Source organism: Dysidea avara, chromosome 8 (assembly GCF_963678975.1).
Source record: "Dysidea avara chromosome 8, odDysAvar1.4, whole genome shotgun sequence".
NCBI lineage: Eukaryota > Metazoa > Porifera > Demospongiae > Dictyoceratida > Dysideidae > Dysidea > Dysidea avara.
In genome coordinates, this window is record NC_089279.1 from 23,612,163 (window position 1) to 23,624,547 (window position 12,385).

General features: G+C 38.7%; 1 protein-coding gene across 1 annotated transcript; it reads right to left on the reverse strand.

Moving 5' to 3' along the window:
* Positions 1-10,923: 10,923 nt before the first annotated feature.
* LOC136264868 (uncharacterized) lies at positions 10,924-11,823 on the reverse strand. Its single transcript, XM_066059630.1, has one exon. The coding sequence runs from the start codon at positions 11,821-11,823 to the stop codon at positions 10,924-10,926; it is 900 nt and encodes a 299-aa protein (XP_065915702.1).
* Positions 11,824-12,385: the final 562 nt, after the last annotated feature.

Genomic DNA, 12,385 nt, shown 5'->3' on the forward strand with positions numbered 1-12,385 from the left:
CAGCCAAATTATAATAAGCAGCATTATCAGTGTAATCAGCATCGTCAGTGTAATCAGCATTGTCAGTGTCAGGTTCATTTCACATGGTGCTGTGCATGTTGAATACTGCCACCTTAGGGCATTCGTATTTATTTTTATGATGTATTACTACATTATTTCTTGACTTTCCAACCAAGCTATAGGGTTTCATTTAATGCATCGGTATGTTTATCTTCCCAATTTGATATTCACGTTTCAAAATTGTCTGTAAAAACATGATCCCTATATTGTTCCTGAATAGTCCAGCCTCCCTTACAATAATATTTCCATCTCTAGTCAGTGGATATGGTGGATTTTCTGGAGCATCATACTCTTCAATTACACAATAAGTCTTTCAGTCCTCTATGCATAAAAAATTGGGGGAAACCTTTTCCACGTCATCTTTAGAAAGCTTATCTGGACCGTCATATTTAGTCAGCATATTCTTCAATGGGACTGTTTGAAATGAGATCTTTTCTTTTCATTGTTATCATCATCATTGTTCAACTATCCCTCTAGGGACCTACAGGGAGGCAACTAATTAGCCTGTGGCACAAGGAGTCAGAAACCTGAACCTGAAAACTATGCTGAATGCAGAAAAAATCCCAGACCAGGTGGTTTTTGTATTAGATTTGAAGCTAGTTTTGTATCTTTGAAGAATTGCATTTAGTATACAATAAATTCTTTGTGTCATCATGTAGTAAAAAAATATGTACCTGGTTTCTTACACACAACTTCACCCCAATACCCTTTACGAGGTCCTTTATCATTGTTGGTAACAATGGAGAATCATTGATGATATTGAATAATAGTAAGTGCAACTCGGCAGATAATGGCCTATAAGGAAATAAATCATAGGTAATCCTACAACTAAGTAGTTATTCACTAGTATATAGTCAAATCTATCAAGCTGCTATATCCAAAATGACGAATTATGATGTCATAAATGGCAAAATGGTCTTGTTAGTGCAGGGGCTAAATAGATTTTGGTATGCAGTGATGGAAATAAGCATTGTCAACATTGTTTTGAATGTGGAACCATAACTCCATGAGATAACAAAGGTAAAAAGTAGTAAACAGCTGAGATCTTCTCATGAGTTTGTTTCTTATGGTCAGGTAGCTTGTGCATGGGTATGCAATTGTTCATTGAAGAAGTGATCTCTTATACTAATTTAATATCATTGATTATTATTAAAGCTTTACAGTGACCAGCACTGAAGGTCTGACAGCTGCAGCCTTTGGATTACCTAACCTATAAACAGAATTGAAGACTTTATAAAGCCAACTCATCTTTGCTACAATAAGGTGAAACAGACAAGAGAACAATCCCTAATAGAGCAGTCAGTAAAATACCGTAATAGAACAGTCACCGCATGTATAGGTATCCAGTCTTTACTTGCATCTGCAGCACCATTGCTGCACACTTAACCTGCTAGGATTTTTTGCAAATGAAATGTACCTTTGCATGCTATTCCATGTGACAATTACACTCTTCAGACTCATAATTGTTCTCCATGGTTTTAGAAACCAAGGTAAACTACTGTACTCATGACTGTAGCTGCTCTCTACAGCAATGCAGACCATTTACAATGATGGTCTTATACCAAACTTGTTGCCAGCATAAATTTCAAACCAGGTATAAATATGAGGCTTGTATTTCAAAATTCCAGTGATTCCCATAGATCGTAGTGCCTTCTCCACTCTCCAAACATCATCTTCATCTGCAAAGTTCTTCATGTAGACACTAATCAAGTAGATGTCCATTTCTCTGTTTCTTTTGTTATTAACACTTCCATAAGCTGTAGTTACCTGTTAATAGATAAGTGAAGGTACATGTCATGTTGAACAACACTACCATATGACTATGGTAATAAACACAAATGTTACATGTCCACTATTTTGAATAGTAGCTTATAATTAAAATGTTCAGTATGTTATTCACCAGCTCTTTGCAACAGCATTCTGTACCAGTTTCCTAATAAGAAGTTATACATTTGCCGACTATGATCACAGGCGGATCTCTCCTCATATAGTATGCGAATCTCCCCTCAGATGCCTGCACCAACTGTACATATTGAAGTACAGAAAAACAGTAGGGAATATAGGAGACAACATGCAGTTTTAATACACTAATTACACTTATAGTTATAAATTGTATACTGTGAAGAAATTGAGGCAGAATTTTGGTCAAAGATCAAGATACTCTAATAGAACAGTCACAATTTTAATATCAACTCATAATCTTTGTGAATGATGCCTTATTTTGATTTACTGATCACACAGGTTTTATCTAAGATAGGCTAATTTTCTATGGTAATAAGCTCCAATTAAAACCTAGACAGCGTCTCCTAGATCTGCTGCATAATTACTTTATGCAGTGTACCATTAAAAATGGTCCTCAAATTCATGAAACATCAGTCATATGGTTCAGTGACGGATCTTAGTTTCAACTGATTCTTAACTCTTACTAGCTATTTAAAAAATAAAGTTTCAAAAGGAAGTAGGGGTTGATATAATATACATGCTACAAAAAGTAAGGAAACAAGCTCAAAAATTTTACAGCTGAAATGAGAAATGATCCGGTAATAAAAAGTAAGGAAACAAGATTAGACAACTACTTGCTAAAATGAGACACTTTAATCCCTACTTTTGGCTAATTTGATGGTCTCATTTCAAGATGCTAGCCAAAAGTAGGCTTTAAAGTGTGTCTCATTTTAGCAAGTAGTCGTCTAATCTTGTTTCCTTACTTTTTACTGCTGGATCATTTCTCATTTCAGCTGTAACACTTTTGAGCTTGTTTCCTTACTTTTGTAGCATGTATATTATACCAAGAGTACATAATAAAAATAGGAAGGGAGAGTGTCTAACTGCCAATACAGCCTGTACAAAATCACTGCGTATTATTGAAAAGACCATGATCTTTGAACAAATCAACACTTTTACTGACTACAGAGATCTGTTGATAGGTGTTGAGTGCTGTTGATAGGTGTTGAATAAAGTAAAGCCTTTGCTCTACCAATGTGTGGATGCTCTATAATACGCAGTGATTTTGGCTGAAGGTGTCCTAGTTAGACACTCTCCCTCCCTATTTTTATTATGTACTCTTGATTATACCAATCCCTACTTCCTTTTGAAATTTTTAATCTTTTAAATAGCTAGGGTGTTTACTTTTTTTGTCTAGCTAGCTATATTATACCCTTTTTGTTTTCCACATAGTATGAAGTAGCTATCTTCCTTCATATGCAATATGCGCCTCTAAAATAATTATCGTTTTTGTCTTTTAAAACTATTACAGCAACTGTTTAAGGCTTCAGCTGCATTTTGAAATATTGATGAATTCACAGTAAAACATCGTTGGAGAGTTCACCATTAAGAGTGCATCACTCGCTTTTAGAGGTCTGGATTCCGAGGTGGATCTGCCCCTCAAGGAACATTCATATATATATATATATATCCAGTGGCGTAGCTACCATTGAGGCAACCGAGGCAGCTGCCTCGGTAAAAATGCTCAACAGAACAGGCTGAGCAGGCCTGAGTTTTGGTACCCCGGATTTTCTACTCAGACATTACTAGATAGCATTACTTTTTTTTCTTTTTTTTTCCTCTATCAAGAATTTACTCAATCTTTTTTTGGGGAAAAAAAACAGAAACAAAACAATGAAGTGACTGCTCAAATAGAGTGTTGTTTGTAATTTACTGACTGTTCTATTAGAGTATATCGATCAGTAATATGCACTCTGCCCATTTCTTGCAGGTTTTCACTAATTATGACACCTTATATATAGTTAGATTTAGCATACTTGTTGCAGCTCAACAATTGTTTCTGAAATCCAGGTTTTCCAAAAGGCTGATGCGGGTATTTTACCCATGTATTTCTGAAATTTCACATTCTCCAAAATAGGATGCGGGTGGAGGACCAGAAACATAATTACCAATTGGAGTGGCCTTATTCATTATTTTCCAAAAGCACAACACACATCCCAAACATGAAGATTTCTGCCAAAAAACAGTGAGATCTACATTGATTACTATTATTATTATTATTATTATTATTGTTACTGAACAGACAGCACAGCTGATATGCTCAGGAAAAAAAGCAATCATAAAATGAATTTAGCTACGTAGTTACAAAGATTACAGTTATTGAGTTCCATACAATATGTTTGCAGTTCCGCTGAAAAAGAGTCAATTTTTTTATGGAAGATGGTAAGTTGTTCCAATCCTTAATTGATCTGGAGAAAAAGCTCTGTTGGTATGAATAGGTGAATGGGTTTGGTAGAATAAAACGATGTGGATGATACAGTTTGGTGGATCTTGTCATTGAAATAAAATGAGGAGGAATTGACAGTGAATAATCTTGATGTAAAATTTTAAAAAGTGCTTGTAATCTGGATATTTTACGTCTCAGCTGAAGGCTTGGCCAAGAAAGATGCTGTAACATAGCTGTGACTGAGCTAAATCGATTGAAATCACTTGTTTTGTAATGCAGTACATTAAATCTAAACATATTTCGTAATTCATCAATTACGTAACTCGGCCTTTTAAGCTACCGTATAGTCTAAATATTTCGAGGGGAAAATATTTCGAGGGGAAAATATTTCGAGTGGAAAATATTTCGAGGTTGAGCAATGTTGCTAAAAATAAGTTTCGCGGATTTACAAACACTCCAACGACTATATGGAGGTCAAAATATTTCAAGGGTAAAATTTTCGCTGAAAATGTACCGTATGATAACAAATATTGGCGAAACTTATATTTGGCGAATTGCTATAAAATTGCAGTCGGCGAAATGCTCTCACTGAAAAATTGGCGAATGGCGTAAGTACGATGTTGTACTGACTCGCTTTAAAGAATATATTCGGGTCCTGCTTCGCTATTGTACTCGAATATGTGCTCCAATTTCTTTCGTGGCCACACCCACTTTCAGGATTATTTGCTGTCTGTAGGCATACTCGCCCATTTGTCAATGGCCGCGCACGAATTCATGTCTACAAGCTTACGTGGAGCCACGCCCACTAATCGAGTACGAGTTCTAGTCTAGTCAGTAGTCACCATCAAACAGACATCAACAAACTAGAGTCAGTGCAACGCAGAGCAGCAAGATTTATTCCCAACAAACTATGGAATAATAATTTGGACAGTGTAACTGTGATGCTAAATGATTTGACATGGCCAACACTCCAAAACAAACTATCATGGTCTCCACATATTAGTAATATAGCTGCTAAGGCCAATAGAACATTAAACTTTTTGAAACGCAATCTGAGTTGCTGCTCATCTAACATCAAAGCAACAGCCTACCTTACGATAGTACGACCGTCAATGGAATACGCTGCAGTCATCTGGGACCCATACCACCATAACAATATTCAACAGCTAGAGAAAGTACAGCGTAGGGCAGCTAGATGGGTTCTAAATGATTTCAATCGATTCAGCTCAGTCACAGCTATGTTACAGCATCTTTCTTGGCCAAGCCTTCAGCTGAGACGTAAAATATCCAGATTACAAGCACTTTTTAAAATTATACATCAAGATTATTCACTGTCAATTCCTCTTCATTTTATTTCAATGACAAGATCCACCAGACTATATCACCCACATCGTTTTATTCTACCAAATTCATCTACCCATTCATACCAACAGAGCTTTTTCTCCAGATCAATTAAGGATTGGAACAACTTACCATCTTCCATCATTGAGAGCAACAATATTGACTCTTTTTCAGCGGAACTGCAAACATTGTATGGAACTCTATAACTGTAATCTTTGTAACTACGTAGCTAAATTCATTTTATGATTGCTTTTTTTTTCCTGAGCATATCAGCTGTGCTGTCTGCTCAGTAACAATAATAATAATAATAATAATAATAAAGTCATCGCAAATATCTTAGATTGATCCTAGTCTCGCGTGGCCAGACCCTTTCCGCGCAGCCGCTTATCGATTGGAAATTATAAGCGCCGCGCTACAAGAGCGGCGCTTATAATTTCCAATCGATAAGCGGCTGCGCGGAAAGGGTCTGGCCACGCGAGACTAGATTGATCCTACTATTGAGTTGTAAATCATCTTCAATTAATACCTGATAATTATTTACCCTCACCAGGGGCGGATCCAGAGTCTGGAAAGAGGGGGGCGGCACCTTGCTGAAAAAAAGTTGACTCTGAAGAGCAAAAAAAAAAAAAAAAAGGTCACAACAACAATAGCTAGTTATCCTTTACCAAATATATTATATCACGTATGTTATGTAAATAAAATCCTATTTATAGCTTCATAAGTAAGCTGCACTGCCTCATGAACATTGTGACTGCTTTATTAGAGTAATTGACTGCTCTATTAGAGTATCTCGATCTTGTATGCAATTTCTTGAAGGGAGAGGGGGAATTTGCCCCAAATGCCCCATCCTGGATCCGCCATTACTCACCCGCAAGACTGACATCTTCTAGATCAAATCATCCTTGTAAATTTTACCATGTTCAAACCTCTTGTGATACTTACAAATTCTCCTTCTTCCCCAGAACGATACCTGAATGGAACAGTCTCCAAATCAATAACATTAATAACCTATCCGTAGCAGATTTTAAACTTGTATTAACTAATAACTAACTTAATTTTTGTATTAGCGTTTTACCCCTTTAGGGCTTTGCTAATTAATGAAATGAAAATAAGCCACACCCATTTGCATGCGTGGAACCACACTAATTTACCAGTTTCAGCAGTATCCACGAAGGTTTTTCGAAAACCTACTTCAACAACTGCTTGACCCAAGGTTTGAAAATAATGTTGACGAAATTTAACTTTGGCGGTTTAGTGACGAATGGCCAATTCGCCAAATTTAGTTCACCGCCAAATTTAATGTTCCAATTATTTTTTTTTTTACAGCAAGTAAGTTACGGGTGTTATATAAAGGGAAAAAGCACAAAATACAGCTACAATACAAACTACTCTACAACTAAACTACAAACACAATTAATTACAACAGCGGTTTGGGGAAAGGAAAATCAGAGTCCTCACACTGCACCCAGACTATATTGAAGGCCACACCCTTTTTTCACAGCTTGGGTGCTTTCAAGTGGATGTTTATGCACAAAAATATATATAGGCTAAGTTACTATTATACCCATGTTAAGATTTATCAAATACATGTACGTATATGTGCCTATAGCTTCTTGTGGCCAGGATACAGTCCTGTTGTAAATTCTAGATCTGCTATATACTGCTTGGTATCATAAAATGCGTGACTAGCTAGCTATGTCCCTGTCAAGCTCAGCCACCCCTTGGAAAATTCTAGATCACTTCTGGCAGTAACTATCATTAGCTAAGCCTAAAATACGTAGGTTATCATGAACCACGGTAGTGGTTCATAATAGAGATCGCCTATGTTTTTCCAAAATCCTAATAGAGCACTCAACTAAACACCACCTTATAAACCTTTTCAAACCTCAAAAGAAGCCTTAGAAGTTAATTTGGAAGAAGTTTAGGCCCACTAGCAAAGGTGAAGTCAAAGGGACTTGATAAAAGTACTTTTTAAAAAGAAGTGAAATCTGCCATTTTAGGCCATTTTGTTCATTTTTATTATTATTCTTTTTTCTCACAGGGCTAGAGCAAAATGTGAGTACTTTTGAGGATAAAACTACATAATCTTCCTTCCTATGTCTTTTGTCGTGTACTGACACAATAGCAAGCACTCTCTGACTTCACGAGGTTACTCTAATTAACGACTATTCATTTCATACACATGCGTACATCTGCATACATCCATATACAACACTCCTCCCCACTAAAAAAAAGGAAGGTCCTACTACAACATGCAAAAAATTTCCTATTATAATCAAGAAGAAACAAAAATTACAATGTCCTAATGAAAAAAAATTTTTTTTTTAATTTAATAAGTTGAAAGTTTATCCAGTCAGTTCATTTCCTCAATTAGTCTCTTATTTGGAATTCGTACTCTACGTAAAGGAACTTCTGACACATCATCCACAACATGACCGCTTCCTTGTGACACATCAACATCACTACTTTGAGACTCAAGTTCTGGAGGTACTTGGATATCTATGCTTTGTTCAGCATGCCATGGACGCATGTGATCTACATGGGCTTTGGGGAGCTGACCATCTACTAATACTTCATAAGCAAGCGTTCCCAAACGCTTTGTGACCTTGCCTTTGCGCCATTTAGATGTGGCTTTGGGACGCAAATCACGAACAAACACTTGCTGGTCAACCGAAAACGATCGCGGTGGTTCATCACCAACCTTTGCTTCTGCTATCACATCCAAGCGATTTGACAGGCAAGGATGTACTAATGACAATCTAGTACGTGGTGATCTACCAAGTAAAATCTCAGCTGGAGTCCTCCCTGTAACTGAATGTGGTGTGTTCCTATAGCTTACTAGAAAGCATGAAATTTTAGTTCCTAAGGTCTCATTGCTTGAGGATTTCTGCAGAGCTCTCTTCACTGACTTAACCAAGTTCTCAGCTGCCCCATTTGATGATGGGTGATATGGTGGTACACGACGGTGATTAATTCCATTGGCATCCATAAATTGCTTAAATTCAGCTGACATGAATGGTGGTCCATTGTCCGAAACAACAGTGATTGGCAAACCATGTGTGGAGAAAATTACCCTAAGTTTCTCAATGGTTTGCTGTGCTGAAGTAGAACTCACCAAATGAACTTCTGGCCATTTTGAAAAAGTGTCTATTGCAACAAGTAACGTGTGCTTCCCCCAGCTTGCATGATCTATGTGTATTCGCTCCCATGGTTGTTTGGGAACAAGCCAGGGATGCAAGGGGGCCTTAGCTGGATTGTCAGCTACTAAAGCACATTCGTTACACTCACGAGCCATCTATTCAATATGTGCATCTAGCTTGGGCCACCAGACGTAGCTTCTGGCCAGTGATTTCATTTTAGTCATCCCAACGTGGCTAACATGTAACTCTGTCAACAACATCTTGCGGAGGGACTTAGGAATGATGACTCGCTTTCCCCACATTAAACACCCATCTGTAACTGATAATTCATTAGTTTTACGATAGTAGGGTAAAAGATCTTCTGATATCTTGGATGGCCACCTTCCATGTTGTACTGATGTTAAAACTGTGGCAAGATGTTTATCCTTGCTAGACTCCTTGGCCACTTGAGCAGCTGTTACAGGCAATTCATCAATGGCCATAACGGCATGAACCTTCTCAGCACTATCACGCTTACTGCAGCTATGCATGCGTGACATACAATCAGCACACGTATTGTATTTGCCTGAAATGAATTCAATCTTGTACTGATAGGCACTTAAGAGTAATGCCCACCTCTGCATTCTGGCTGCTGCTAGCAGTGGAATACCTTCTTTAGGCCCCAAAATTTTGCATAAAGGTCGATGGTCGGTAACTAATGTGAAATCACGACCATACACATATTGGTGGAACCGCTTCACAGCAAATATGATTGCCAGGGCTTCACGCTCAATCTGAGCATATTTTTGCTCAGCTGACTGCAAACTACGAGAAGCATATGCTACCGGCTGCTCTGAACCATCCTGCATAACATGCACTAGGCAAGCACCCAATCCTTTTGGTGAGGCGTCACAATATATCTTGAGAGGTTTTTTTACATCATAATGAGCCAGTACTTTTGGTTCACACAATAACTGTTTTGCAGCTTCGAAAGCCTTTTGCTGTTTTGCTTTCCATGCCCACTTACTGTTTTTCCTCAATAATAAATAGAGAGGGTGGAGGGTGTGTGATAGGGATGGAAGGAACTTGGCATTGTACGTCATCATTCCAAGAAATGACTGTAGTTCTTGTTTGTTGACTGGTGGGGGAGCCTTCTTGATGCTCCTGACTCGCTCCTCAGTTGGTGTGATTCCATCATTGGAAATACAATGCCCTAAAAATTCTAGACGCTTCTGGAAAAACTGACATTTCGCTCGTTTTACATACAGGCCATAATGACGAAGTCTGTCAAGAACCTTGTGTAAGTTTTCCTTATGTTCAGCTCGTGTCCGGCCTGTCACCAAAATGTCGTCAATATAACAAACCACCCCCGGGAGCCCTTGAGCCATGGCTTTTTGCCATAATGATGGGACTGTTGAAATTCCAAAAGGGAGCCTGGTATACTGAAAAAGGCCCATGTGGGTGTTGACGGTTAAAAGGTGCTGGCATTCTTTCTTAACTGCCATCTGCTTATATGCTCTCGCTAAATCTAATTTAGTGTAGGTTTCACCATTTGCTAGTGTGCTGAATATTTCCTCTGGTGTCGGCAGTGGGTAAACCTGTGAGCATATGACTGGGTTTATTGAGACTTTAAAATCCCCACAAATGCAAATACCACCATCTTGTTTGTGCACTACTACTATGGGAGAGGCCCATTCACTGGATTCAACAGGTACCAGCTCCCCTTCAGCCACCTGCGACCTAAGTGTCTCCTCAACCTTGTCCTTGATTGCAAAAGGTACTGGTCGGTGCTTATGGAAACGTGGTGTAGCTGATTCATCTACTGAAATAGTGGCTTCAATCCCACGCAATAAGCCAAGCTCTTCACTAAAAACATCGGAAAATTCAGCTAGCAACTCTTCAGTTTCTGACTGGTTAATGCTGTAAGAGTTATTCACTAGTTGTGGCATCAAGGATGCAAGGTCGATGCCAAACTTATGCAGCCAGTCTCTACCCAACAATGGATATTTTCCAGATATGTCTACCACAATAAAAGAGGCTTCTATTTTACGACTGTGCAACTGTACTTCTACAAACGATTCACCATCTACTATCAGTGGGGAATGATCGTACTGGTGCAGATTAATCGATGATGGACTGAGCTGACACACACTCGCTAATTTCTCACTAAAGATTGGAGTGGGAACTGTCGAACGTTCCGCTCCCGAGTCTACTTCCATCTCGATTGGGACCCCATTAATGGTGACCGTGACTAAAAATTTCTCGTGACTGATTTCCTATTTGGAAAATGTTGTGCATGTCACTAGAACTATCACTATCACTAAAGTCAGCCATGCCATCTACCTCTACTAGATTCATGCCACTGTGCTTGCTCTTAAGTTTGGGGGTCTTTGCTGTATCCCCCTTCCTACTACTCTGGGCTCTCTGACGTGGGTTACGACAAACCTTAGCTAAATGGCCAACTTTGAGGCACAAGTGGCACTTAGCAGTCTTGTATTTACATGCTGAAGCTAGGTGTCCTCTACCACCGCAACGATAACAATGGAACTTATCACTACTACCCACCTGGTTGATCTCAGGGTTAGTCAGCTCATCAGGAGGCTCCTGCATGGTTTTCACTTCCTGAGCAACTACTTCAGCAGCTCTTGCACTCTGGAGTGCTATGTCCGCAGTGAGACCCTCCTTACACAATAACTCCTTCTGGCACTTTCTATCACGAAGACCACAAACAAACTGGTCTCTAATTGCTGTTTCTAAATAATTCCCAAAATTACAAGTCTTAGCAAGTCTTCGTAAATCGGCAATAAAATCCACCGCTATCTCCTCTTTCTTCTGAAGCTTGAAGAACTTATATCGTTCGGCAATTTCTATGGTTTTTGGCCGGTAGTGGGCGACTAAATGTTCCATAATGGCGTCCAGTGTCAGTTCTGAAACAGACGTTGGGCTAGCCAAAACTTTCAACTTTGCGAACGTTGCTTGTCCCAATAGCGTTATAAACATTGCCTTCTTGCGGCGAGCAGCATCAGCATTTTCCCCGCGAATGTTGTTAGCTAGGCAGTAGAAATCGAATCGCTCTCTAAAATCTTCTATAGACTCCTTGGACGGGTCAAAGTCTTTCAAACTGCCGTGAGCCATCCTCGTCGCCAATTTATGTCGTGTACTGACACAATAGCAAGCACTCTCTGACTTCACGAGGTTACTCTAATTAACGACTATTCATTTCATACGCATGCGTACATCTGCATACATCCATATACAACATCTTTCTTCACATCCATGACCTATTTTTAAATGCACATTACAATGATAACACATTCTCAAGCTATTTTGCTTCTTGTAGGTTCACTTTGCCATTGATCTTCTGACTTGGTTTCTGCAAGGGTAACCAACGTGTTAATTGTGTTAATAAGTATGCGATCTATTTATGTTAACAAGTCCATTTGGAAACCTTATATCATTACCTATATTTAACCACAGTGTATTAAGTTCATACCAGAGCAATAATGTTGTGCACACTATTGCTGAGCACAACATGCTGTACACTGCCTATAGTTGGATATGTCAAAGCTGTATAGTACAAAGTACATTCAATAGTATGGAAACATGTTTGCTAACTCTGATAATATTAGCCGACTACTTAATAGCTACTGTACATGATGACTAACATGTTTAGTACTGTGTAATATCAAGCACCACC